This window comes from Saimiri boliviensis, chromosome 17 (genome assembly GCF_048565385.1).
Source record: "Saimiri boliviensis isolate mSaiBol1 chromosome 17, mSaiBol1.pri, whole genome shotgun sequence".
NCBI lineage: Eukaryota > Metazoa > Chordata > Mammalia > Primates > Cebidae > Saimiri > Saimiri boliviensis.
In genome coordinates, this window is record NC_133465.1 from 70,788,501 (window position 1) to 70,816,087 (window position 27,587).

Below are 27,587 nucleotides of genomic sequence, written 5' to 3' on the forward strand. Positions count from 1 at the left end.
GCTCCGTCTACAGGGAAGGGAAACCAGAGGGGGTCAGACGCACGTCCTGGGGCTACCGTACCAAACAGCCACAAACTGAGGGCTTCAAACAACAGAAATTCATTTTCTTGCGACTCTGGAGGCCTGAAGTCTGAGAGCAAGGTGTCCGCAGGGCTGGTCCCTTGAGGCTCTGTGGGGGAACCTGGCCCAGACCTGTCGCCCCCCCCACCCCCGGCGGTTCCCGGTGGCCCTTGTAGATGCCACTCCCATCCCTGACTCTGTCTTCACACAGCCTTCTCTCCCCTCCACGTGTCCCTGCGTGAAAATGTCCCTTTTTCTTTTTTTTTTTGAGACGAAGTCTCGCTCTGTCGCCCAGGTTAGAGTGCAATGGCGCGATCTCGGCTCACTGCAACCTCCGCCTCCTGGATTCAAGTGATTCTCCTGCCTCAGCCTCCCGAGTAGCTGGGATTACAGGCATGCGCCACCACACCTAATTTTTATTTTTTTAGTAAAGACAGAGTTTCATCATTTTGGTCAGGCTGGTGTCTAACTCCTGACCTCATGATCTGCCGGCCTCAGCCTCCCAAAGTGCTGGGATGACAGGATGTGAGTCACTGCACCTGGCGAAAATGTCCCTCTTTCCATAAGGATGAGAGTCACCAGATCAGGGCCTTGGTAATAAAACAAACTTCCCTTCCAGTTCAGCTGCCAACACAGCTGCAGGCAGGTTCTCTCAGCTTCACTCATCACAACTGCAAAGACCCTAGTTCCAAATAAGGCCGCAGTCCCAGGCCTGGAGGATTGGGGCTTCACCGTGCCTCTTGGGGGACACAGTGCAACCCACGGCAGTGGAACCACTCCGTAACAGGCCCAAGGGGCTGCCTGCTGCACAATCATCCCGGACACCTGGGTGGGTGTCTGAGTTCAACAGCCACAGAGGGACTTGGACTGGCATGGGGCAGCCAGGGCAGGGGCTGTGTTGGGGACGGCTGCTGGCAGCGCCACAGACATGGGACAGGGCAGGGGTGCAGGGGCCCTGCCCAGGGGTGATGCCTCCTCACCTTGTGACAGCCAGGGGGCACTCCTTGGGGACGCTCCCGTGACACCACCAGCCACAAGCCTCAGTCCCGAGCCGAATGCCCGTCTTGCTTCTTCTGGCCCCAGCACTGCAGTGGCCTGAGATCTCAGGCCTGACAGGCTGGGAAGGCCGGAGCAGCTCTTCCTGGGCTGCCCAGGGGGTCTTCTAGGGGGCTTCTGCCGGTCCCAGCGCGGCCCGCAGTGTGAGAGCTGAGTGACTCTGAGTGAGAGCGAAGACCTCCCAGGCTCAGTTCCTTCGTGTTCAGCGAGGGGACTGACCAGAGGCCCCCACCTGAATTGGTGCCCGCAGGCCGCCGTTCCAGCTCTGCCGTGGCATCGGGCCCTTTGGAAACCTGTCCTGGCCCATAGCTTATAGCAGCAGTCCCCAGCCTCTGCGGCACCCAGGATGGATTTCATGAAAGGCAGTTCTTCCACGGACAGTGAGGACGGTGGTGGTGATGTGGGGATGAAACTGTTCCGCCTCAGGTCATCGGCTGTAGGTCCTCCTAAGGAGGGTGCAGCTCACGGGAGGTTCCAGGGCTCCTGCGCCTGTGAGAATCCAACGCCACTGCTGCTCTGACGGGAGGTGGAACGCTCGCTCACCGCAGCTCACTTGCTGCTGCACAGCCGGTCCCTCACGTGACATGGACAGGTCCCTGGCCCTGGGGTTGGGGACCAGTGACCTAAAGGACACCCCGGACTGGTAAGTGTGGTCGCTGAGCGCAGGCTGGGCGTGGAGGCCGGGAGGGCTGCCCCTTGGGTGTAGCCAAGCTTGCCACCCCCGAGGGAACTGCTCTGGAAGCTGCCGTCACAGGCAGGGTCAGCAGGGATGCTGTCGGGTTGTGGCTGCCGTGGGCTGAAGTTGGTGTCTGGAACTTGGGAGGGAAATCAGACGTTGCGAAGCCTATCATGGAAGCAGCCCCTCCCCAGAGAGCTGGGGAAATTGAGGCCCGGAGAGATGCGTGGAGTCGCTGGTGGGACACGGCCACCTGCCTGCGTCTGTCCCGGCCCAGCCCCTGTCTTTGCCCCAGGGTGGGGGGTTCTGTTTGGGACCAGGAAGCCACGGTCCTGGAGCTCGGGGAAGAGGCTGGAAAGGCCTCGGTCCTCCCAGCTGAGCGGCCGCCTGTCTCCACCACGGCTCGAGGAGGCTGGGCGCTCAGGGGTTCATTTGTTTGATGAGTCTGTCATAACTTGAAGGGCTCTGGCTTACATGCTAACTTCCTGTTCCAGTTCAGTGCCAACATAACCACAGGCAGGTTCGTGGTGTGTCCATCGGCACGCCCAGGGAGCCAGCCAAGTCCGCCTCCCGCCTTCGTGGCTGCGGATGCCGGCAGCTGGAGCGCTCCAGCCTGTGGGCAGGGGCTGTGGCTGGCGCTGGTCCCACAGGAAGCCCCCCGTGCCAGGCGCCACAGCCAGGCCTGCCCTGGGTTGCAGGGCCCCTCCCCCGTATCATTGAGTCCGTCCTGTGAAGTAGCCAGCTGGGGGTGGGAAGAGGGGTGCCTGCTGGAGAGACTCGACCCAGACATGCAGACGCTCTTAACGCAGCAATTCCACCTCCAGGGATCTCTCCCACCACCGAGTCCCACTGGGGCGCCACGACGTAGAGGGAGGACGTTTGTGGGAACACCTGAGGCGCCTGGGTTGGGAGCCGGCTGAGCGAAGGCTGGGTAAGCGAGAGGAGAGCCGAGGACGCTGGAAGCCACGGAGGAGGAGGCGATTCTGGGGACGAGTGGTCAAACGCTCCACGGTGCTGCTCTGGACAAAGGTGTGGCGCCAGCCTGTGCCTCGGGAGGGACTTTGCTAAAACCAGGTGGGAGGGGAACGGTGCCTGGAGACCCTGCACTGTGTGGCCTTCTTTGCCTTTGAGGTTTAAAAGCAGTGTGTGCTGTAACAAACCTCCACAAGCTTGTTCACGTGAAACCCAGATTCCATTCTCTCACAGGTCTGGAGGCCGCCAGTCCAGACTTAAGGTGCCTGAGGGCCGCTGTCCCTCTGGAGGCGCCAGGGAGGTACACAGGGTCAGGAATCCTTCCTGGTCTCTTCCAGCTTCCGGGGGCCCCAGGCGCTCCTGCGCTTGCAGCCCGTGTGGCTCCAGCCTCCATCCGCCACCGCCGCCACACGTTTGGGTCTCAATCATCCTCTGACTTTCTTCCTCCACGCCTAAGTGTCATTGGATTTAGGTTCCATCCTGAGTCCAGGATGCCCTTCTGGAAACGGGATGTCAATCAGAAGCTGGAGGTTCATAGGCGCCTGTCGATGAATGCAGGCTCTGTGTCCTGGGAGGAGGCGGCAGTCCAAGCAGGACCTGGGTCCTGGGTGTCTGGACACTTGGAGCCTGGGCACCTGGAAGCCGGGGCACCTGCACTGCCCCCAAGCACCCCTCTCCCCAGGTGTAGGCGTCCCTTGGTGGGCCCTGGCGGGACTGCTGCTGCTGCTGCTGGTGAAGGTGCTGCCTTCTCGGCGGCGCCCTGGAGGCTCTGAGCTCCCAGCCCTGCAGGGTCTGCCCTGGAGTTCAGGGCTCACGAAGGCGCCCGTGTCGTGTAAGTCTGCAGACCCAGGTGGTGCGGGAGGGGAGGGCCCGGGTCCCAGCAACCAAGGCTTTGGCTTCCTTCTGCATGTTGGACGCAGGCTGTGGCCGGTGCTCTGCGGTGTACCAACGCCCCGCACAGGGCCCCAGGGCACAGGGGCGGCTCTGCCCTCTCTGCCCAGTGGGCCCACGGCAACTTTATCGGGGAGAGAGGGTACAGAGGGGTGGCAGAGGACCCTCGGCAGGGCCTGGCCCCTCAGTGCCCCCAGGTCTTCTCTGGGATGACCGGTAGGCTTGGGGGTCCTGGGGCAGCTAAGGGCCCTTTCTGGTCCGGCTCTTCATGTGCACAGATGTGCCTGCAGCTCTTGGCCATGGTCTGCCTTCACGGGAGCCCTGGGGGGCAGACAAGAAGGCTCCGGAGCAGCGGCCCTCGGCAGACCTGGGGAGGACGTGGGAAAGGCGAGAGGGACGCCCGGAGGGTGTGTCCGGCGGCCCCAGCCCGGGCCTGGTGGATCTGGCCTTTCTTTGACCCAGGCGTGGGGGCCGCCGGTGCCCCCTCAGGCTGGCCCTGCTCTTGGTCACTGCTGGGTGCCAGGGACCCGGTCTCCTCCCAGGCGCCCCCTGAGGGAGGCTCGTGTGAGTCCGATTTTTTTCTCTTTCTTTCCTTTTTTATGGTAGGGTCTCACTCGGCTCTCCAGGCCGGACTGCTGTGCTGCGGTCAGGGCTCCCTGCAGCCCCGGCCTCCTGGGCTCCAGCGGTCCGCTCGCCTCGGCCTTTTGAATAGCTGGAACTACAGTATATGCCACTACACCCAGATGATTTTTTGTTTTTATTTTGTAGAGATGGCCATTATGTTGCCCAGGCTAGTCTTGAACTCCTAACCTCAAGCAGCCCTCCCCAAATGCGGGGATTACAAGCATGGGCCACTGCGCCTGGCTTAGTCTGATTTTCAGGTGAGGCTCTGCAGGGCCTGGAACTACCTGGTCACCCACAGGCGCAGGTAGAACTAACTGGGAGAAGGTAGTTTCCTGTGGGGTCCTGGGACCTGGGGCAGACAGAAGCCCTAGCCGCGCTCCTGGGGTCAAGGGCCTCACCCTAGATACCCGAGAGGTCACTGAGCCTCGGGCCTTGGCCCCCGGGTCCTGGCACCCCGGAGCCTCCCCGGCCTCCTTCCTGCCGACTGTCAACCTCTTGCCTTTCCCTTTTCCTCAAGGGTCCTCTGTTGTTTTCTCAACCTTCTCCTTGGAAACAAACCCTCTCAAGGCTGGGCCCCAGAGCAAAGATCCTCAGGGTTGGCTGGGCGCGGGGCTCACACCTCTAATCCTGGCACTTTGGGAAGCCGCGGCGGGCGGATCACCTGAGGTCGGGAGTTCAAGACCTGCCTGGCCAACATGGAGAACACCTGTCCTTACTAAAAATACAAAAATTAGCCAGGTGTAGGGGCGCGTGGCTGCACTCCCAGCTACTTGAGAGGCTGAGGCCGGAGAATCGCCTGAACCTGGAAGGTGGAGGTTTCAGTGAGCCGAGATCGCACCACTGCACTCCAGCCTGGGTGACAGAGCAAGATTCTGCCTAAAACGAAAAAGGAAAAATGGCAAATCTTTCTGATTTTGAGGGTAAGCGGTGTTTTCCTTGCAGGGCATTTGAGTGTCTGAAGTCAAACGGACACATCAAACCTGGGCCTAGTTACTGAAATACGTGATTCAGTTTCACCATCTGACAACACAGAATTTTAGAAAGAACGTGTATACAAAGAAAGAGAGCGGCAGGGAGAGATTGGAGACCGTCTGAAGCTGGGACAGAGGCCGGGACAGGCCCTCCCCTCGCAGTCCCCAGAAGGATCCACACCACACGCTGGCTTCCCATTCTGGCCTCGCAGTCTGCATGGAAAGCCCTTCCTGCCATCACAGCGCCGGTCTGCGGCCGTCTGTTTCCCAGCCCAGGACACCAACGCGTGGACTCAGCTACGTGTACGCCCTGGGGAGGCAGAGGGTGGGGGGACTCTGCTCCGGGGATCGGTGCTGGGGGGTATCCCAGGAGCAGGAAGGGCAGGGCTCTTCCCTCCTCCAGTGCAGGCTGGGAGGCCTCGGGGAGCTCCACCTGCCAGGGATGCCCATGGGCTCAGGCAGCGCAGGGTCAGGGCTCCCTGCAAGCTCCGCAGGTCAGCGCTGGGGAACAGGCTGCTCTAGGGAGGGGCCCTGGAACAGCGGCCACACGTGCCTGGGCACTTAGCCTGAGTGTGGGGGGAGCAGCGCCTGTGGGGGTCTGATGACCTCCCGGTGTCAGCTCCAAGAACCCAGCTCGGCATCCTCTTAGTAAACGGGGGGAGGACTCCTTTCTGGTGGGACCTCCCTTCCTGAGGCTTCCAGGACCCACTCCTGGGTCTCTGGTCTCCACTCCCAGGCCCCTCCTCCCTCATGAAGCGCCGTCCTGTCCCCAGCGTCCTGCGATGACCTCATCCATAGCACTCTTTCCCAACCCTGCTCTGAGGCAGGCTCCGGAGTCCACGTCTGCAAGCGGGGCGTCCGTCACATGCTCCTGCTCAGACCGGCCACCTACGACCTCCTCAAGCGCAGCAGGTGGCCACGCAGAGCCCCGAGTTGCCTTGGAACCTGCTGGCCTTCTGGCACCCATCTCAGTGAAGGCCTGTGGCTACGTCCCTGTGACTCTGCCCCTAAAACCCACACGAACACCCACAGCAGATCCTGGGGTCTTCAAAGTTCAGGCCATGTCCAGCTCAGGCCTTGCAGCCGGGCAGCTCCCTCCTGCCCCAGCACTGTCACCTCCTCCCTGGCCTGCATCCCCTCCACTGGGACTCCCTCTGCTTCCCTCCCTGCAGGCAGCCCAGGTTCCAAGCCCTCCACGGGCCCCCTATGGGCCCCCCACAGCACAGTCCCAGAGCCAAAGCCTTCCCTGTGGCCTTCCGGGGCCTCTGGAATCCGGCCACCGGCTCCAGCCCTCTGACCCCATCCGCTCCCCTCCCCATTTCCTGTCCCCACTGAAGGCCCAGCAGCCTCCTTTCCTTCCTGGAAGCCCCAGGGCCTTGGGGCCTGCCAGTCCTCCAGCCAGAAATGCCTTCAGCTGTGTGTCCTCTCCCGCAGTGCTGTGCTCAAGGTCACCTTGGCTGCCCGGCTTCACACTGCAGCCCCCGCAGCGCCTTGAGCTGCTATGCATACCCCCAACAATGTGGGCGGCAGCGCCTGGCTCCATGCCGTGTCCCAGCTCCTGTTCACCCACACTGGTCCTATGTGCCCATGTGGTGGCTGAACCAGACAGCCAGCTGACCCACCCCCACCCCTGACAGCTGCTCCCTTCCTCATCCACAGGGTCCTTGGAGACTGGCCCCGGGCTGGGCCCCCGTCTGGAGCCATGTCCTGCCGGTCGGTCTGGGATGATGGCAGAGACCGCTGTCCAGGCAGCTGTGCTTCGCAGATCACATGGCCTGGACAAGCAAGCTGACTCAGGGGCCCAGGAGACCGAGATGAGCTCTCCAGCCCCACAGTCCGGCCCTGAGGCCTCTGCTGCTGAAGCCAGCGGGTGGGCCTGGATGATTGGCACAGGAATAAGCAAACAGACCCTGGACCCAAGGGTAGGTCCAGAAAGCAGCCCCTTCCCTACGCTGATGTATAACAAAGCCTCCTGCAGAGCAGGGGGAAGAGGTGGCCTTTCCCTGCTACGTGTCTAATATCAGCTGGATATTGACAGAAAAAAAATGACCCCATTCCCACATCACACCATCTACAAACATCAGTTTAAAGTGAGTCATAGAGCAAGCTGGGCGAAGTGGCTCACACCTGTAATCCCAAGAACTTCTGGAGGCTGAGGCAGGTGAATCACCTGAAGTCAGGATTTTGAGACCAGCCTGGCCAACATGGTGAACACATCTCTACTAAAAATACAAACATTTGCCAGGTGTGGTGGCAAGTGCCTGTAATCCCAGATACTTGGGAGGCTCAGGCAGGACAATCACTTAAACCCAGGAAACAGAGGTTGCAGTGAGCCAAGATCGCACCACTCCCCTGCAGCCTGGGTGACAAAGAGAGACTTTGTCTCAAAAAAAAAAAAAAGAAGACACTGTGGTCAGTAAAGTTTTCTAACACAGGCCAGAAAGGGACTCTCCAGAAGAGAAAAGACTGGACTTCCTTAAAATCAAGAACTTTGAGACGCCATCAGGAGGGTGGAAAGGTAAGTTGCAGACGAACATGCTGCCTGCCTCTGTGTGTCTTAATATATTCTAGACCAAGGTCATCTGCCCAGAATCTATCAAGAACCTGTACAAATCAATGAGGAAAAGACAAATCAATGTTTTTTTTGTTTGTTTGTTTTGTTTTTTTTGTTTTTTTGTTTTTTTGTTTTTTTTTTTGAGACGGAGTTTCGCTCTTGTTACCCAGGCTGGAGTGCAATGGCGCGATCTCGGCTCACCGCAACCTCCGCCTCCTGGGTTCAAGCAATTCTCCTGCCTCAGCCTCCTGAGTAGCTGGGATTACAGGCACGTGCCACCATGCCCAGCTAATTTTTTTTTTGTATCTTTAGTAGAGACGGGGTTTCACCATGTTGACCAGGATGGTCTCGATCTCTCGACCTCGTGATCCACCCGCCTCAGCCTCCCAAAGTGCTGGGATTACAGGCTTGAGCCACCGCGCCCGGCTGACAAATCAATGTTTAAAATGGGCAACACACTTCAACAGGCACTACACAGACCTGAAGCACATTGAAAGGGCCAAATGCAGCAAAAAACTGGTCTGCCTGGTCAGTCACTGGGGAAATCAGTATTTACACCACAGTGAGATGCCACTTTATACCGTCAGAAAGGCTGAAATTAAAGACCGACTATTCTTTATTCTTTTTTCTTTTTGGAGACGGAGTCTCGCTCTGTCCCCCAGGCTGGCGTGCAGTGGTGGCATCTCGGCTCACTGCAACCTCCACCTCCCAGGTTCAAGTCATTCTCCTGCCTCAGCCTCTCAAGTAGCCGGGATTACAGGCACCTGCCACCACACCTGGCTAATTTTTGTATTTTTAGTAGAGACAGGGTTTCTCCATGTTGGTCAGGCTGGTCTCGAACTCCTGACCTCAAGTGATCCACTCGCCTTGGCCTCCCAAAGAAATGGGGTTACAGGCGTGAGCCACTGTGCCAGGACAAAGACTGACTATTCTTTTTTTTTTTTTTTTTTTTTTTTGGAGACGGAGTTTCGCTCGTTACCCAGGCTGGAGTGCAATGGCGCGATCTCGGCTCACTGCAACCTCCGCCTCCTGAGTTCAGGCAATTCTCCTGCCTCAGCCTCCTGAGTAGCTGGGATTACAGGCACACGCCACCATGCCCAGCTGATTTTTTTGTATTTTTAGTAGAGACGGGGTTTCACCATGTCGACCAGGATGGTCTCGAACTCTCGACCTCGTGATCCACCCGCCTCGGCCTCCCAAAGTGCTGGGATTACAGGCTTGAGCCACCGCGCCGGGCTCAAGACTGACTATTCTAAACGTTGGTGAGGATGTGGAACACCACAGCTCTCCTCTCCTTCCAGTGAGAGTTTAATGTGGCACAACCACTTTCTGAAAACCATTTGGTGACTTGTGTGAATTCCTCTGCCTTCCCTATGACCCAGTAATTCCACTCCTAGGTGGAGTGAACCTGTGATGGTTAATTTTCCTTGTCAACTCGACTGGGGCACAGGGTGCCCAGATACTTGGTCAGCACCTTTGGGGCTGTTCGGCAAGGGTGTTTCTGGATGAGATGACCCGGTGCTCGCTCAGAGTGAAGCCGACTGCCCTCCAGTGTGGGCCGGCCCCATGCATTGGGCTGAGGAAACACGGTAGAATGAGAAGTCCCGGGAGTCGCAGGGCCTTTCCCACCTGCCTGGGCTGAAACTGCGGGCAGCCTCTGGCTCGCACGGAAACGTCAGCTCTCCCTGGGTCTCAAGCCCGCAGACTCTCAGCCTGGAGCGGAGGCATGGCCCTCCTGGGTCTCCAGGGTGCCAACTGCGGCTCTCGGGACTTGTGAGCCTCCATCATCACAGGAGATGATTCCGTCTCATCAGTCTTTCTCCATGTATAGAGACAGGTGTGTCTCCTACTGCCTCTGGTTCTCTGGAGAACCCCGGTTAATGCCCAGCCGAGATGCAGGCCTTCTGTCACCAGGGACGTGAATGGGAGCGTGCCCAACAGAGCTCCTCATCGTAGCTCTTGTGCATTTCTTTAGGGGTGCCATTACAAAGTTCCCCAAATTGGGTGGCTTAAACCAACACCAGCACACCCTCTCACAGTCTAGGAAGCCAAGGGCTGAAACTGAGGTGGGCAGGATCGGCTCCTTCGGCCAGCGCCAAGGGAAGCTCCTTCTGGTGCCTCTCCCAGCTTCTGGGGGCTGCAGCAACCCCGGGTGCCCACTGGCTTGCAGTTGCCCGGTCCAACCCTCACGTGTGTCTTCCCGCAGCCCCCGTGCCCCCGTGCCCCCACACCCCACGTATCTGTGTCTAGTTTCCCTCTGCCTTGCTCTTCCAAGGACGCCTGTTATTGGATTTAGGACCCACCCAAATCCAAGATAATCTCAGCTCAATGTCATTAATTAATGACATTTACAAAGATTATTTTCCCAAACAAGTTTTCTTTCCAAGGATCTAGATGGACACATCTTCTGGGTGCTACCATTCAACACGCCCCAAACCAGAAACAACCCAGATGTCCATCAGTGAGAGGCTGGGTCAGCGTGCCATGGTTTATTCCTATGAGGGAATATAATTCAGTGGCAAAGAGGAGCCACTGATGCTTGCATTGACTCAGCTGAATCGCCCAGGCATGACGCTGGACTCAGGCAGCAAGACAGGACTGAGGCTTGTGGAAGATGAAGCTACCAGGTGGGCCTGGACCCTGGTCAGGACTTGGGGTGCTGGTTAAAGACCTGAGGGCTGCAGGAGAACCTCATAGGTGAGAATGCGTTGAGCTGTGGCCCAAAGATGGGAGGTTTCTTTTTCTTTTTTTTTTTTTTTTTTTGAAGATAGAGTCTCGTGCTGTCGCCCAGGCTGGAGTGCAGCGGAATGATCTTGGCTCACTGCAACCTCTGCCTCCTAGGTTGAAGTGATTCTCCTCCCAGGCCGGGCGCGGTGGCTCAAGCCTGTAATCCCAGCACTTTGGGAGGCCGAGGCAGGTGGATCACGAGGTCAGGAGATCGAGACCATCCTGGTCAACATGGTGAAACCCCGTCTCTACTAAAAAATACAAAAAAGTAGCTGGGCATGGTGGCACGTGCCTGAAATCCGAGCTACTCGGGAGGCTGAGGCAGGAAAATTGCCTGAACCCAGGAGGCGGAGGTTGCGGTGAGCCGAGATCGCGCCATTGCACTCCAGCCTGGGCAACAAGAGCGAAACTCCGTCTCAAAAATAAATAAATAAATAAATAAAATAATAATAAGAAGTGATTCTCCTCCCTCAGCCCCACGAGTAGCTCAGGTTACAGGCACACACCACCACACCCGGCTAATTTTTGTATTTTTAGTAGAGATGGGGTTTCACTATGTTGGCCAGGCTGGTCTCAAACTCCTGACCTCGTGACCCACCTGCCTCAGCCTCCCAAAGTGCAGGGATTAAAGGCATGAGCCACCCCACCCAGCCAGTGAGAGCATTTTACTGCGTGGACGTTGTACTTAAACTGAAAAGGGAATCCCAACCAAGCCCGGAGGCTTGGGGAAGCCTGTGAGGCTGGGGTAGGTGTGATTTGAGATTGGAGGGGGTGGTGAGCAGGTGCTGGTGGGGCTGAGGGAGTCGGTGACGCCACCTTTTGCAACTTGGCCTCAGGCACCCACTCCACATCTCTGAGCATCAGTTTCTTTATCTGTCAAATGGGTGTGTGAGCCCAGCTTCAGAGACTGCAGAGAGTGCCAAGCCAGGCAACTTCTAGGGGGCTGAACAAGCATCTGTCTTAATCCATCTGCCCCATGGGAAGAGCCCCCTCCACAAGGAGGGACCCGGGCTGGCCCCGAGGCAGGAGGCTGGAAGCAGCACTTGTAGCTGTGTGTGTTTGTGCAGGCACGTGTGTGCTGGTGCATGTGTGAGTTCACATGAGCACATGCATCAATATCTCAGGGGAAAGTAACACTGGGGAGAGTCCACCAGAAACGTTGAAATGACACACGTGGGCTGGCTCAGTATTTGATTTCGTTTTTGTTGTTTTGAGATGGAGTTTTGTTCTTGTCCAGGCTGGAGTACAATGACATGGTCTCAGCTCTCTGCAACCTCCACCTCCCAGGTTCAAGTGATTCTCCTGCCTCAGCCATCCAAATAGCTGGGATTATAGGCACCCACCACCACAGCTGGCTAAGTGTTTTGTATTTTTAGTAGAGATGGTGTTAGAGACAGAATGCTTGTTTCTAGGGACTGCAAGGAAAAGAAAGCATTCAGACAAAAAGTTTTCTTAGCAAGGCAATTTTACTTTCTGCAGAAAGGGTATTGCCCATCAGCCATCTTGGTGAAAGAGTGCAATGAACAAAGAAAAGGCAGGCATCTATTTATTCTTTACATATTGGGTCTTTATTGCTGTGTCTGATCTCCGTGGGTTGGAGCTGCACTCTGTAAATTAAAGCTGAACTTGATTGGCTAACAACTTGAAAATTTTAAAAATAGGTAAATGGAGAACAAACGAAAAGAGGAAGTCTAAATAAGGAAGGGAGAGGAAGTTGCTTGTGAAAGGACTTAGAAAAGTAACAGCATAAATATCTTGGTTAAAGTACAAGGACAAAGAATGTACTTTGTGCCTGTGAGCATGTCCGGCACAAATACCTTGGTTAAAGTAGAAGGACACAGAATGTGCTTATTCCCTTAAGTCTAACAGCTGCATAGGATAGGGTTTAACAAAGAGTTACTAGCAAAAAGCAAGAAGGCTGTGAAGAAAGTCTTTAAAAGAAACTATTATTTCTTTTTTTTTTTTTTTTTTTTTTTGAGACGGAGTTTCGCTCTTGTTACCCAGGCTGGAGTGCAATGGTGCGATCTCGGCTCACCGCAACCTCCGCCTCCTGGGTTCAGGCAATTCTCCTGCCTCAGCCTCCTGAGTAGCTGGGATTACAGGCACGCACCACCATGCCCAGCTAATTTTTTGTATTTTTAGTAGAGACGGGGTTTCACCTTGTTGACCAGGATGGTCTTGATCTCTCGACCTCGTGATCCACCCGCCTCGGCCTCCCAAAGTGCTGGGATTACAGGCTTGAGCCACTGCGCCCAGCCAATAAACTATTATTTCTAATATTAATTTTTATTATTCCTTAACAAGAAGGGACACTTTGAAGAGAAACGTTTTACTTTCTCCAGACGGGGTTTCACCATGTTGGCCAGCCTGGTCTCGAACTCCTGACTTGAGGTGATCCACCTGCCTCCGCCTCCCGAAGTGCTGGGATTACAGGTGGGGGCCACTGCGCCCGACTGAGACTCTTTTGATGTCAGAAAACATAGCGAGTGCCAGAATCTGGCTCGTGGTGTGTGGACAGCTGTGCATCAGGGGTCAGCACGTACGTTGAGGGGTCTGCCTCAGCCCCTCCCTTCCTGGGCCCAAGCAGATGGGGTAGCAGGTAAGGAGGGGCCTCAGTTGTCTGGGTGGCCTTCTGGCCCTCCCCACTCTCGCCTCCACCCAGGATGGGGTGTCCTGCTTGGTCAGGAGCCTCGGGTCTCCCGGGCAGTCTGAAGGCTGGAGCTTGGGCACCACTGCACTGAGGGTACTCCCCAGGGTGCAGCAGGCCCGAGGTCGGGGGTGCCCCCACTTTACCTCCCATTGCAACCCCGCTCAGCCAGGCCAGGCCCTGCCCAGGCCCCCTGGGGCTGCAGTTTCTCCAGGCACAGCACTGTCCAGAGCACCTCCACCACCGCAACCACTGTGCCCGTCCTGCCCTGGGCATCACTCCCTGTGGCCTGGCTGGTGCATGGGGACGGCAGTGTGGCGGGCGGCTCCCTCCCGCGTGCCTCCTGCCAGGGAACTTGTCGGCCTACTGGCGGCTTCACATCCCTGGCACTCCCTGAGGGTCCTCCCAGGTTTCCCAGGCCAGGAGTGGCGATATACCAGGCAAGGGCTGGCTGGCGAAGGTACCCCCTGGGATCCCTGGCCAGGCTGGGGCCAGGAACTGGAGAGGCTGGGCAGGGGGTGCTCGGACAGAGCCTGGGAGCTGGAAGGGAGGCAGGTGGGGGGAGAGCAGAGCTTGAGGGACCACAGTGAGCCCTGGGCACAGATCCGATAGGCCTCGAGTCCTCCTTGGCCAGGGGACTTCCAGGAGGGAGGGCGAGAAGGCAGGGGTGGGCTGCCAGGAGCCTTCAGAGCCCATCCACCTCTGCCAGGCGAGAGGCCGGCTCCCAGTGTGGATGAGGTCCCAGGTCCCTCCGGCGCCCGGCAATGCCTGGGTCCCAGACAGGATGGGACACCGCCTCCCTCTCACCAGCTGGACCTGCTGGGCATCGGAGCTGCCCGGATGTCACGGGTGAGCCAGCGGTGGTGGGTGGGAGGTGTCTTGTCATGGGTGAGCCAGTGGTGTCAGATAGGAGGTGATGTATCACAGGTGAGCCAGCGGTGGCGGGTGGGCGGTGTCGAGCCAGGTGTTTGGGAGTCCTGGGCAGCCTGTGGCTGGATGGGAGGTGTCCCAGGCCACACTTTGAGAAGGATGAACGGACTGGGACGCTGCCCTAAAGCTCATAGCAGGCATCTGGCTGTGCCCCACCCCACCCCGGGAGAGCCGCAGGGTGACGGCTGTGACTGCAGGAGCAGAGTCAGAACAGCCGGCGATGACCACACCTGGCCGACCTCACAGGCTGTGAGGGGGACCGCTCTGGGCCCCAGTCTTCACATTTTCGGAGTAGGGGCAGTTTCTCTGTGCCCTCAAAGTGGCTGGGAGTGTAGGCCAGATGAGCGCTCTGGGCAAGCTCTCCAGGGCCCCAGAAGCATCTTGGGGGGAACGGGAAGCTCCAGGATCCTGTTTCTCACCTTTAAATGAGGTGACTGGAGACCCTCTGAGAGGAAGGGACCCTGGAAGCTGGTCATTTGGACCTCCCATCTCTAGGAGCATGTCTGGAGTCTGCCCTTCCTTCCAGAAAGTTAGAGAACAGCACGGTCTCCCTTCTTCGGCCAGGGCGGTGGGAGTGGGGCTGGGGGCAGCCAGGGCGAAGGAGCCTGCCACGTGCGATCCAGGGCTGCACGGCTGAGTCCACAGTGGGCACTCACTGGCGAGTGCCGTCACCTCTCTGTGCTTCAGTTCCCTGCTCTGTAAAGCAGGAGACCACCCCCCACTACCCAGGCCCCACAGGAGACCACCCCCCCACCCCGGCCCTGCGCCAAGGTGCTGGGTGAAGCTTTGAAGGTGCTGGTGCCGGGCCACCCTCAGTCAAAGTGGCAGGAACCCCTCGGTGAGGGGACATGGTCCCCCAGGGCTCCCCCAGTCCCCGGCCCATGCTCCCCTGCACGCAGCCTACCCGCCACCCTTTCCAGAGAGAAAAAGACGTTTCCGCCCAAAGCCAGTCTGAATGGCCGCAGACTCCACCCTGGTGACGTCCGAATCCCAGGACGTGGGGTCCTTCTCCTTCCACCACAGGCTGATGGCAGCTTGAATGGAGACTGGGGTTCTGGACCTGCTCGGGGGGAAGCCACAGCCACATCCCTCACCGGGCTGGGGACAGCTGCCCACGGGCCGGGCCAGGCCGGTGCTGGGATTGTGTCCGGGGCCACCCAAAAAAGGACCAAAAACAGGGTGGCCGCAAAGCAGTCGTTTCTTCTCTCCCAGTCCCGGCGGCCAGAAGCAGAACGAGCTGTCGGCGGCTGCAGGGGAGGCCCTTCCTGCCTCTTTTGGAGGTTGGTGGCCGCAGGCGCCCTGTGGCCGTGTCATTCCTGTCTCGGCCTCGTCTTCACGTAGCCTCTCAGGCCTCCCTCTCAATCTCCCCCGAACTCTGTCTTCTAAGGGCCTTTGACTCTGGACAAAGACGCTTTTCTGTCGTGTGCACAGGCCCCGGGTGGACCGATCATGGGGGCTCCACATTACTTCAGAGTCGGGGATGGGGCCACTCACAACCACGAAGCCACAAACGAGTGTGGGCCACCAAGCACCAGACGGATGAGCCCAGCACGGGCTGCCGGGGAGCCAGGAAAGGTGACTGGACGGGGAACGTGGCAGGGCCTCACTCGTGGTCTCTGGCTTCTCCCCGCCCCTCGGGGCCTGCCCCGTCCGGCCTGCTCCTGCACGCCCTTGGTGGAGAGAGCTTTCCCACAATGGGCTGGAGGTGGTGGGCTCAGGTGGGTGGCCTGCCCGGTGTGCCCAACTGGAACCGGCAGACTTGGGGTTTGGGCCCAGGTCTTGGGCCCCCCCACCTCCCGAGGCCAAGGAGCATTTCCCTCTCTGGTGGGGGACACGGGAGCTCCCTGGCTGGGGCCGCGCTGTGCTCCTGGCAGGCCCTGGAGGAGGCAGCTGCTGTACCCTCTGCGCTGGCTCTCAGGGGACGGCTGAGGTGTGAGGCCCAAGGCACACCTGCTGCCGCTGCTTGGAGAGGTGGCCCCAGGAGCCCACCGTCTGGGTGTAAGCCACCCACACGCCTGTGCCTGCCCCGTCACACACCAGGTGGCCCCACCAGTGCCCACACCCTCCCCAGGGCTCTCCATGGCTCCTCTCTGGTCCCCACCCGTGTGTCAGCTCCTCACAATTCCAACGGGACATCCAGCATCCCCGGGGCCCAAGCCCTGAGAGGACACGGTCTGGGAGGCGGGATGGATGCCTCCTCCCCAGCCTGCCTCTGATGTGCCACCCAAACCTTTACACCTCTATACCTCAGGGTTATTTGCTTATTTTTATTATTTTTATTTTTTGAGACAGAGTCTCACTCCGTCGCCAGGCTGCAGTGCAGTGGCGCCATCTCGGCTCACTGCAACCTCTGCCTCCCGGGTTCAATCGATTTTCCTGCTTCAGCCTCTCAAGTTGCTGGGACTACAGGCGCACGCCACCATATCTGGCTAATTTTTGTTTCTGTTTTTTTTTTTTTTTGAGACGGAGTTTCGCTCTTGTTACCCAGGCTGGAGTGCAATGGTGCGATCTCGGCTCACCGCAGCCTCCGCCTCCTGGGTTCAGGCAATTCTCCTGCCTCAGCCTCCTGAGTAGCCGGGATTACAGGCACGCGCCACCACGCCCAGCTAATTTTTTGTATTTTTAGTAGAGACGGGGTTTCACCATGTTGACCAGGATGGTCTCGATCTCTCGACCTCGTGATCCACCCGCCTCGGCCTCCCAAAGTGCTGGGATTACAGGCTTGAGCCACCGCGCCTGGCAATTTTTATATTTTTAATAGAGATGGGGTTTCACGATGTTGGCCAGGCTGGTCTTGAAATTCTTGCCTCAAGTATCCACCTGCTTTGGCCTCCCAAAGTGCTGGGATTACAGGCATGTGCCACCATACCCAGCGGGACCTCAGGTCTGTAATCATGCAGATCACCCAACAGGGGAAGTCAGGAAGACGGGGCAATCAGGGCCAGCCAGGAGGGCCATCTGCCTGCCCCATCTGTCCCATTCTTGGAGGCTCTTGGGGTTCTCGGAGTTGGGTCATGCAGCAGCACGCCGGCAGGGAGGGAAGCCTGGGTTCAAATCCCGGCTCCCCTTCTTCCTGTCTGCTGGCCTTGACCGGCAGTGAGGGCTTTCTGGTGACAGAGCCTTGGTTTCCTCGTGTATTCTGGGCTTGGAGAAGTCCCTTCTGGAGGCAGGAGGGTCCCTTCCCGTTGATCGGGGCCGGGGGGGGGGGGGGCAGTCCACCCTGAGGAGCAGCAGCAGCGGCCACCGCCACCCGCCAGTCTCTTCTTCCCCCACCCCCGCTCCTTCTCTGATTCTGTGCTGGGGACTGTTCCCTGCCCTCTGGAGTCTGACGCTTCCAGGCCCTTGATGTTCATACCTTAACCCCAACCCTGGCCCCTGTGTTTGCAAGCCCGTCTCCCCTGGAGCCACGATCACACACGGGCCTCTCCTGGAAGCCTCCAACTCCCCTCGCCCCACGGGCTTTCCAGCCTGTAGCCCGGGGTCCTGGGACAGGCACAGGGAGGCGAATTGGTCCCCAGCCCAGGAGCCACACCACGGGAGAAAATTCCACAAAAGCCAGCTTCCCCCGAGTGAGGTGCTGCCCCACGGCAAGCTCAGTGAGGGCCTTGCTGCCCCGCTGCCCCGTGACCTTGGCAGGATGACTGTGGCGTGGGTAAGACTCAGGGGTGCAGAATTAGGAACACGGGTACAAAAGGGAGTCCAGCTCTGCCCAGCAGCCTCACCACCCCCACACTGGGTGAGCTGCTCCCCATCCAGGGCAGGGCTCCAAACTGCCCTGTGGGAGGCTGGCATCCGCCAGGGGTAGGGGGCCTGGGCCCATGTGCCTGGCTACTGCCGGGCACCCTGCCCCTCTGGCTCCCTGGGCCTCTCTCAAGCAGGAATGCCACCTGTGCTGTCTGGCCGGGGCTCCCTTCACTGTGCACCCTGGCGTTTGGAGTGGGGAGTCTGAGGCTGGTTTCTGTTTCCCCTTAAAGCCCTGAGTGGGGTGCAACCGGAGGCTGGCCGATGGCTCCCCAGGCACCTAGGGGTGGCTGTGGGCAAACTGAGGCAGCCCAGAGCCTACAATGACTCCAGGGGCCTGTGGGGCAGGGCCAGGGCGCCGTGGCTCCCCCAGCAGTGTGGCTGTTGAGACGGAGCCCACCTGGAAGCTTCCGATTTCTGGTCCTGGAGATCTGTTTGAAGCAGGATTTTCAGCGGTTGGTTTTGTTTTGTTTTTTTTGAGATGGAGTCTCACTCTGTCACCCAGGCTGGAGTGCAGTGACACAATCTCGCTTACTGCAACCTCCACTTGCTGGGGTCAAGTAATTCTCATGCCTTAGCCTCCCAAATAGCTGGGACTACAGGCACCCGCCACCATGCTTGGCTAACTTTTGTATTTTCAGCAGAGACGGGGTTTCACCATGTTGGCCAGGCTGCCCTGGACTTCTGGCCCCGGTGATCCACCCACCTCAGCCTCCCAGAGTGCTGGGATTACAGGTGTGCACCGCCATGCCCAGACTGTTTTGTTTTCTGATTATAAAATGAATACATTTCAAAGAGGAAATTTGAAAAATCAAGAAAATCCTAAAGAAGAGAATCAAACCCATCAATCAACCCATCATACTAACACCCGGGTCACCACCTCCAGCTTCCAGGACTCCAGCCTCAGCCAAGAATCTCCCCGTTCTCCCTTCTACAGCTGGGTCTCCCTGTGGCGGCTGAGACCTGGGCCTGAGTGGATGGATGCCCAGCGTGGGGGCCGCTTCCTCTGTACCAGCAAGACCTCCCCAGCAGTGCGGTGCTCGAGGGAGCCGGCCCAGGACCGAGGAGTGCTCACCAGCAGCTTCTGTTGCCAGCTGGGCCTGGGCTGGAGGCAGGAATCTGTGGGGTAGGCCAAGTATGTTTCAGAGTCACCCAGGCCGCCCTCTCCCTCCCCCAGGGGCTGCAGCCATTTTCAAAGGAAAAAAAAATTGGGTTTAACAAAGCCGTTTCAGACGATAGGACCTGAAACTGATTCTGCCTTTCCCCTAAGGCCCCGGGAACCCGGCGGGTAGCTGAGGGAAGACAGTGCCTCTGACACCCAAGTAAGGGTTAACCGAGGCCAAAAATCAGCTCTGCAGGCCCTTCTTGTTCAGAGGCCCACTGATCCCCTGGTCCCGTGCTCACCACGGGGTATGGGTGCAGACAAAGCCGTGTTCATGGAAGCCCTGGGCCTGATGACAGTGGCACAAGGACCCCATTCTCTGCTGTCCCCAGCTGCATCCCCTCCCCCAGCAAGCCTGACATCAGAGGCAGCGGGTCAGACATCCCGGGAGCCCCCATTCCCACCCCAGGGCGCAGGCTCAGCTGCTAGGGCTCAGGGAAATTCACAAGGGGGCCTGCGCCGGGAGCGGAGTGGACAATAGGCCTTCGTGGTGCCGACGCTGCCCCGTGGCCCGGCTGGTCTTCAGCGGGAAGCCGCCTGTGTTTCTACAGCAGATTTTTGAACCTGGAAGTAGAGGTTCACATCCAGCCTGCTCAACGTAATCTTGCTAGTTTCAGTCCAAGGTGACCTTTTGGAACTTGGTTTCCAGACTCTTACCATATATTGGCAGTTCCTCCCTGCCACTGGCTGCCAACTGCCGGGCGGGCCCTCATCCCAGGGACAGAGAAACAGGCCTGCCGGGAGCCTGCGGAGAGGCTGCCCCGGGAGCGCTGGCCCCGACACAGCTGTCTGTGGGCGCTGGGGCCAGGATACCCAATGGCTGGTCATGAGGCCACACTGTTCCGCTCCTGGTCTACAAGGTCGAAGCCGGGACGCATCACGTCTGCCCCAGCCATGAGTCTTAGGGCTGTCAAGGTCCACCAGCCAGCCAACCCTAGTACTAGAAGAACCCGAGGCCTATGCACCGAGGCCCTGGGTGTGAACAAGGGCACGTTATTTGCTCTCCGTCTCCGTCTGCTCATCTGTAAAATGGGCATGGCCACCATGTCCCGTGTCCCAGACTGTCTGAAGGTTGAGTGGGCAGGCAGGGCAGGACCTGGCATCCTGATGCCCATGCTGTCACGCGGGCCAGAGACGGGAGGCATGGAGTTGGCTAAGGCCTGCCCCTCCCGTGCCCTCTCTGGGCTCTCAACCAGGGTTCTCTCCATCCCCCCGGCCGCCTCTCACAGGCCAGGGCGCCTTTATTCTCCCTGTGGGGCACCTGGGGCATGGGGAGGGCCGCCTCATTCCCCCAAGCAGCCCCCACAGGTCTCCCTGGCTCCAGTCCTGGCTCAGGCATCACCCAAGCACAACAGGACAAGCAAGACAAGACCAAAGCCTGGAGGGCCGCCGCCAAGTGCCCTAGGGTCGGAAGAGGGGGTGGGGGCTGCGCCGGGGCCTGCCAGTGTCGCTGCCCCCGCACCACCCCCCGGCATGACCTTCCCGGCCACACAGACAAAGGCCAGCAGAGCAGGCGACGCCTTTAAGGAAGCGGCGCGGCGGGTTCGGTGCCAGGAGGCGCCGGGGGGCGGAGGGAGCGGGTGCTCGTGGCCAGCGGAGCCACCCAGGCGCGCCCCGCGTCGTCCCTTGCTCTCTCTTCTCCCACTTGCGCCGTCTGGGGGGCGCGGGGACGCCGGTTCCTCCCTCCCCGCTGTGCTGGATGCGGAGGGGCGCGCGGAGCCGCCACCGGGCTGGGCTCTCGGAGCGGGAGAGACCCGGGCGCTGGGCCCCACTCGCGCGGCCGCCGAGGTTCCGCCCGGGGCCGGGGAAGGGGTGGCGTCCGGGAGGGGGGCGCGCGCCCGCAGCACGTGGCCTGGGCTCCGGAACCGGGGAGAAGCCTCCGGCCCGGGCCCCACGCGCGCGCCCGGGCGGCCCGGCCCCTGCCCGAAAAGCGAGGGGCGGCGTGGACGGAAAAGGATTCGATTTCGCTCCGCTCCCGTCAGTGTCGTTTAACGTCGCCGGCCCCGCTGTGGGAGTAGGAAGCGCGTCACCCGGGCCGTAAATCCGCGGTGATGGCGCCTCCGGCCGCCTCCCCAGACTGAGGGGCAGGGCGGACTCCGGAGAGCAGGTGGGGCCGCCGGGACCGGACCCGGGTGGGCGTCGCGCGGCTTCTCCCCACGCGGGACTTCCAAAGGGCTTTTGTTCCGGGCGCGGACGGAGAGGCTTTGAGTTTTCACCGCCCGCCTCAGGAGACTTTTTGCTCAGAAAAGTCCTGCTATTGAAACAAAAACCAATCCCTTCCGGAGGGAAGAAAACGTCCCCAGTTTGTGTGCGCCTCTGCCGGGCGCTGCGTCCGGCCCTGAACCCGCGGAGGCGCAGAGACCCGGCCCGAGCGGCTGCGTTCGATAAGGCCCCGGCGGAAGTGGCGGGAGAGGGCGCGGCTGCGCGGGTCTGGGCACTGGCCTTCCCGCCTTGGCTGTTGGGAGACGGATTCCCCGTCTCCCGGCTGGGAGAGGACTCAGCGGCGGGGACTGATGCATCATGGATTGGGGTGGAATGCATATTTGGCAGGCCAGAAAAAGGATGAATCTATGGAATGATTTTTAATTTAATGGATCAGCTGTCCTGTTAACAAAGGAGGAGGTGGCCGTGTTTGCAGCCAGGTCGCCAGGCGCCACCGGTGGTCCAGGGGCTGCAGCCGAGCGCTTTGCCGCAGGCGCTCGGTGCTCTGTGAGAACCCAAGGAATGACTTACTGGGGGGCTATAAAGAAGGTAAACAGGCCCAGGACCCCGGTGCCCCCAGAAGTCGGGAGGAGAGAGAATCTGTCCCCTCTGGTCCAGCCCAGGGAGGGCCTTTGGCCTCCCCACAGGAGCCATGGCCAAGGAGAAAAAAGTCCCCAGGGCTGGAGGGCAGGTGGGTGGTGGTGGGCGGGAAGTGGGGGTTTGTGGGCCAGGACCCACCGGAGGGCTGGGGCTGGGAGGTGACTGGGAGCCCAGGGCATCCTGGTGTGTGCCCCGAGGCCTCCTGCTTGTGGTGGCAGCACCCGCCCTTGGCAACCCTCAGCTAGGGTCGGAAGCTGGCAGGGTGTGGCCTGGCAGAGTCTGAGGCTTTTGGCGGGTGGGGCCTGCGGGAACCCCCGGTGGAAGCTGACTTCAGGGTTCCTGCCTGCGTTCAGGATGGGTGAGAAGGGCCAGGGCTCTGTAATTGACAGAGAGGACCTGCCGGGGTCAGGTGGGGGACCTGAATGGTGCAAGGTCCTGTAGGTCTCTGCTTGCCTGGCCCTGCCACCCAGCTAGCGCCCCTCCCCTAGGGCCCACCCACCAGGGTCACGGCAGGCCTGGGGAAGTCTGGGCCCTGGAGACCCCCTGACCTCCACTGTCCAGATACCTTGACAGCGACACGTGTAAACACAGCCCAACTGTGGAGACGGGCCACTGCCGCCCCTCTGCTTCTGCAGCCAGGCCTGGTCTGGTGGGGAGTGGAAGCAGGTGTCCCTGCAGGGAGGGCCCCAGGCAGGCCTCGAAGGACCACGTAAGCAGTGCCTCACTTGGACTGATCCTGCCTGAGCACTGTCCCCAGCCAGGGCAGCTTCGGGCCAGTAGGCCCCACCCCCACCCCACCCCCACTTGTCTGATCTGGGCCTTCTCTCCTGGGTCTGGCTTCCCGTCCGGTCCTCGTGGGCAGGAAGGCTGAGGGCTGTTAGGAGTCAACCGCCTGCAGGAAAACCGATGACGATTCCAGCTGATCTCCAAATCGCATCCCTTGACCCAGAGATTCCCAGAGAACCTTCCCTCCAACTGCCCTGCAGGTCCACCCCAGACTGGCTGCCATGGAGAGGCAGCTGACCTTTAGGGAAGGCAGCCTGGCATGCTGGAGATTCCCAGGCTCCTGGCCTTCCTCCAGCCCTCCAGCTGCAGAGGTGGGGAGCGTGAGCAGGAGGCTGGAGCGGGTAGGACAATGGTGAGGGGTTCCCGGGCAACTCCCCTCTACTAATTGCAACAATCACACTGTCACTAATAAAAAGGCAGGGGAAACCAGGCAAAGGGATGCTTCTGCCCTTTATAAAAATCACTTTAATTTAACCCAGATGGGTCTCGATAACCTCATACAACGAGCACCCTGAATTATACTTTCTGTGTGAACACACTGGTTATATTTAGCCACAAATTACGAGTCTGTGTTTAACAAGCACCTTCGAGGCGGGGCTGGGCAGCCTCCTGACCTGGTTGGACAAAACTCACAAGAGCAGCCATGGAGCCCCCTCGCTGGGGGATGCAGGGGAGGCGCCCAGAATACCGAGCCGCAGGCTTGAGTCTCTCTCCTCTGCGGCTCTGGCTTCTTTTAAAAACTTACAACCACGGCCACGGGGGCAGTGGCTCACGCCTGTAATCCCAGCACTTTGGGAGGCCGAGGCAGGTGGATCGTGAGGTCAAGAGAGCCAGACCATCCTGGCCAACATGGTGAAACCCCATCTCTACTAAAAATGCAGAAATTTGCCGGGTATGGTGGCACGCACCTGTGGTCTCAGCTACTCGGGAGGCTGAGGAAGAAGAATCGCTTGAACCCAGGAGGCGGAGGTTGCAGTGAGCCAAGATTGCGCCACTGCACTCCAGCCTGGCGACAGAGCAAGACTCTGTCTCAAAAAAACCAAAACCAAAACAAAACAAAAAACCTTACCACCACAGCCTGCGGTCTCTCAGGAGACTGGCTGCCCCCAAGGTTCCTGGGACTCCTGCCACATTCCCAACCTGGCTCCCTGCTTGGGCTGGAGCTGAGGACCCTCTGGGAGTGCCTGGGGGAGAGGCTCCCCCCAAGGTCTGGCCCCGGTACCCCGGCCTCAGCCCAGGCCTGGTCTGAGGGGCAGGCTCTGGGGACAAGGGTGGGGACACTCCCTCAGCGCAGCCCCTCCCATGCCACTTCATTCTCTGGGTCCTGATAAATAATGAAGGGGCTGTGACTGGAAGCTTCGTTTTCAGTGGGGGCAGCCTCCGTCCCTTCGAAACCTGGGGCATCTTCACCGTCCTCTGCCCTCGACAAGAGGTCCACTTCTCCGGACGGTAAGCTCCTAAAGGCAGATCTGTGACAGAGAAAAGGCTCCCGCTACCCCAAGGCAAAGACCTGGGGCTTCGCGGTCCTCCCCAGAGCCAGAGCCAGAGGCCACACTACTGAGCAGGGAAGGTCAGGCAGGAACACAGGGACCTTTCCCCACTCCCAGTTCCCCCAGGCACCAGCCAAGGCCCTGAAGAAAAGAACTCCCCGCAATCTGATAGCAGAGGGGTGTCATCAGGCAGATGGGTGGGGTGGGGGTGGGGTCAGGACCTCTCCAGGGTCGGAGTGCGATTGTTCCTAACAGCCCCCCTCCGGCTATCCTCTAGGAACACTGATTCTGGGGTAGGGGTGGGCTTCTACTGCCCTCCGGCTGGGGGAAGTCTCTGCGCTGTGAGCCATCTTACCCCCTACCTGCACCCGCCTCACCCTCCTGAGCCAGCCCGAGCCTCAGGCCTGGCCTCTGGACTCGTCCCCCTGCGCGGAAAGAATTAAGAGTCAATTTTTGTCGTCAAGAAATTGTTTCTAATTTGCCCTTTGACTAATGGCCCAGGGAACAATGGAGAGACACCCCACACATGATTACTGGGGCCAGTGCTGCTGCTCTCTGGCCAGAGCAGGCATTTATTTGGAGCAGCGGCTAATTCAACATTGCATGTAACTTGCCTGACACCCCCACCCTCTCGTATTAAAAAATGATTATTTACATGATGATTTCAGACAGAGCAGGATCTCAGTGGTTTGGGAGCTGGAAGCCCGACATGTGATGTGGTTCTTGGGGAGCATAGGGGTGGGAGAGGAGTGCTGGAGGGGGTTTGGGGCTGGGCCTGGTTCTGGACGGAGAAGGCGGTTCTCTGGAGAGCTTCCGCGTGCGTGACTACCTCTGCATGTGTGTTTGTCTGTGTGGGAGTGTGGCATGCTGGATGAGGCTCACCTGTGTGCCCATCTGTGCTGTGGGTTTGGGTATGTGTACACACACAAGTGATTCACATGTGAGCACAAGAGTGTGTGCACACAGTCAAGACTGTGCACAAGTCTATATGTGTGAATACAGTGTGCATTCAAGTGTGATGTGTGAGCCCCTGCCAGGTATAGGAGCGCAGCTGCTTATGTGGGGTGGGGGTTTATCTTCTCCCCAGACCAGAGGGCAAACCTGGACTGGTATCTGCCAGGCCCATGGAAGTGACCCCAGATCCTGCTGGAGAGGGATCAGGTGGGATTCAAGGCCACTCCTGGCACTGTTTCAGGCGCCGGTGTGTGTGCACAGGCGCAGCCTCAGGGGCAGCCCACGCATCTGTAGAGCTGCGGGAAGTTCGGGGATGTGGGCACTCCAGCATCAACACTGACCTCAGGTTTATTATCTCCTCTCCTCTCCTCCTCTGTCCCCTGCCTGGTCCTCTTCCCAGTGGAAGGCGAGGCTGCAGATCCCCACACCATGTTCCTCTCAAATTAAAAACATTTGTTAGCTCTGGACAGCAGGAAGAGTAAAAAAGGAAGCCAGGGAGGTTTCCTCCGAGCAGATCGCCAGCCTGAGCTCCCGGCGGCCCGAGTCTTCCAGGGGAAGTCGGGAGCTTATTTTGGTATTGCGGGAGCTGCCCAGCGGCCAGGCGCCCGTGCTGGGCAGCTGCCAGCCCCTCTCCGCCTCGTCCAGCAGACCCGTCTGCAGCTATTTGCTGTAACAACTGTTTTGAAACAGTATTGAAAAAAAAAAAAAAGAAAGCCAACTAGAATTTGTTTTAAGTGAACACTGGGGGAGGAGGAGGCAGAAGTGGGGAGGAAGGGGGAGGGCGGGGGTTCCGCAATGCCCGGGAAGGCGCATTCAACGCCTGGGGCCTTTGCCCAGCCAGCAGCCTCTCTCCAGGACATGAGTCAAGACAGGAAGGGGCAGCACTTGGGGGGCTTGAAGCCACTGCTCACCCTAGGAATCCGGTGAGGCTGAGGTAGCAGGGACTAAACCTGCTTCAAGAGGAGAAAGAGGCCCCACACCCTGGAGCTCCCCTCTGCTCTGGCACTTCCCTGGCAGCGGGCATGGATAACTGGGGCTGGGGGCTGGGAGAGCAGAGGGCCCATCGTTCAGGACCCTCGCACAATCTGCCCACGGGAGAGGGGAGGCTGGTTTATGGGACCCTGAGGAGCCTTTCCAGCGGCTCTCCTGCCGAGGAGACTAGGGCACCGAGGGACTGGCAGCCTCCCTTTCCCCGAAGGTAAGGGGGGTTGGAGGTGGAGCCCCTGCCCTGAACCCAGGCAGCCGCGCCCAGAGCTCAGAGCAACTCCCAGGTCACCACGGTGGCTAAGGTGTTCTCTTTGTCGAATACAAGGTTTTTCCCATATAAGTATTTTCCTGTCTTATAACATTCAAATGACGATTTAAAAATTCACTTAAAAAGAAAAAGGTTCCTGACCCGGAAACAAGCTCATCGGGGAACTCGGTTTCTTACGAGAGCAGGAAGCGCGCAGTCGGCGAGGGGCGGCCTGCGTGGACCCCGGCCTGGGACTCGAGCCAGGGGGACCGTGTGGGCCGCACGGCGTGAGCCCCGCGAGCCGCTGTCCTCCCCACCCCCCGCGGAGGGCTCCGCGCAGCCCCGGACGCGTGGGTCCCCGCGGCCCGTCCCTGCGCAGGGTCCGGGAAGCCGCCCCTCTCCCTTTCTCCGGAGCCGGGGTCGGCGTCCTCCGGGTACGCGGGAAGCGGGCAGCCTCCGCCTGCACCCGCGGGGCCGCCGACCGAGGCGCCCGGTTCCCCGACACACTGGCCCGGGCCGCCGCTCGCCGCTCCAGCCTCCGGTCGCCGCGGCGAGAGCCCCGCGGTCGGCGCCGCACACGCCCCTCGCCGCCGCCCGCGCCCGGGGACCTCGTGCAGCCGCGCGGGGCCGAAAGAACGGCCGCGCGCTCATCGCATCTCCGCGCGCTCCGGGGCTCACGCCGCCTGGCTGCCCCCGGCCCCGCGCCGCGCCAGACGCCGCTTCCGAAGGCGCCGGCCCGGGGGCTCCGCCGCGGGGGGTTCCGGCCGCAGGAGCCGGGAGACGCCGGAACCGGGACCCGGGCCCGCGCGGCCGCCGCTCCCGAGCCAGCCCGGGCGGACCCCGCGCCCGCCCCGCGCCCCCGGCCCGGCCCGCGGAGCCCCGGCGCTTACCTGCCGGCCCCGGGCGTCTCCGGAGCTCCCCTCCCGGCCGCGCCGCCCGAAGCGGGCGCCGGCGCAGGCCCCGACTCCCGCGGGCGGGAAATCCCGGAGCCCCCGCCCGCAGCCCCCCACCCCGGCGCGGCGCGGCCCGCGGGGGGGAAGGCCGGCCGGGGCCGGCGGCCCGCTTCCCCTTTCTCTCCAGATTCCTTTGATCCGCGGGCTCTCCGCCGCACCTCGGCTCCCGGGCTGCCCGGGTCGGCCCGCGGGGATCCTGGAAACGGTCCCCAGCTTATCTCCTTTCATCAAGCGGCCTTGGGCCGCCTTGAAACCGCGGAGCCCGTAATTGCTTTTTTCAGGAGGCCCGGTGCGGACTGGACAACAGCCAATCAGCGCCTTGTTTACACTCGGTGATTGACAGTCCTCTGGCGGAGT

General features: G+C 60.0%; 1 protein-coding gene, 2 long non-coding RNA genes and 1 pseudogene across 6 annotated transcripts; 2 read left to right on the top strand and 2 right to left on the bottom strand.

Annotated features, from left to right (window-relative positions):
- The first annotated feature begins 5,022 nt into the window (after nucleotides 1-5,022).
- LOC141581736 (uncharacterized) lies at nucleotides 5,023-6,226 on the top strand. The gene is made up of 3 exons (XR_012514481.1): nucleotides 5,023-5,199; nucleotides 5,312-5,553; nucleotides 5,987-6,226. It is a non-coding gene; the product is annotated as an uncharacterized LOC141581736 (long non-coding RNA).
- A 696-nt stretch (nucleotides 6,227-6,922) lies between these two features.
- On the top strand, nucleotides 6,923-10,919 carry LOC141581737 (uncharacterized). The gene is made up of 3 exons (XR_012514482.1): nucleotides 6,923-7,172; nucleotides 7,686-7,768; nucleotides 10,192-10,919. It is a non-coding gene; the product is annotated as an uncharacterized LOC141581737 (long non-coding RNA).
- A 2,393-nt stretch (nucleotides 10,920-13,312) lies between these two features.
- On the bottom strand, nucleotides 13,313-14,021 carry LOC101050566 (uncharacterized; annotated as a pseudogene).
- Nucleotides 14,022-16,790: 2,769 nt separating this feature from the next.
- On the bottom strand, nucleotides 16,791-27,488 carry LOC141581917 (uncharacterized). 4 transcript variants are annotated; one of them, XM_074389047.1, is made up of 2 exons: nucleotides 27,168-27,488; nucleotides 16,791-25,480 (listed from the first exon to the last, which is right to left on the bottom strand). In XM_074389047.1, exon 2 carries the CDS (start codon nucleotides 21,550-21,552, stop codon nucleotides 20,413-20,415), a length of 1,140 nt encoding a protein of 379 aa, XP_074245148.1. In that variant the 5' UTR covers nucleotides 21,553-25,480; nucleotides 27,168-27,488; the 3' UTR covers nucleotides 16,791-20,412. The 4 variants fall into 4 exon arrangements, with proteins under 4 accessions (XP_074245148.1, XP_074245150.1, XP_074245151.1 ...); XM_074389049.1 differs by lacking the exon at nucleotides 27,168-27,488 and having other exon boundaries at nucleotides 16,791-24,514; nucleotides 25,385-27,157; XM_074389050.1 differs by lacking the exon at nucleotides 27,168-27,488 and having other exon boundaries at nucleotides 16,791-24,068; nucleotides 24,452-27,157.
- Between the last annotated feature and the right edge of the window lie 99 nt (nucleotides 27,489-27,587).

What these genes read in the sequence shown, in the direction of transcription:
- LOC141581917 (XM_074389047.1), bottom strand. Translation starts at nt 21,552, where the DNA reads ATGCATTCCACCCCAATCCATGATGCATCAGTCCCCGCCGCTGAGTCC.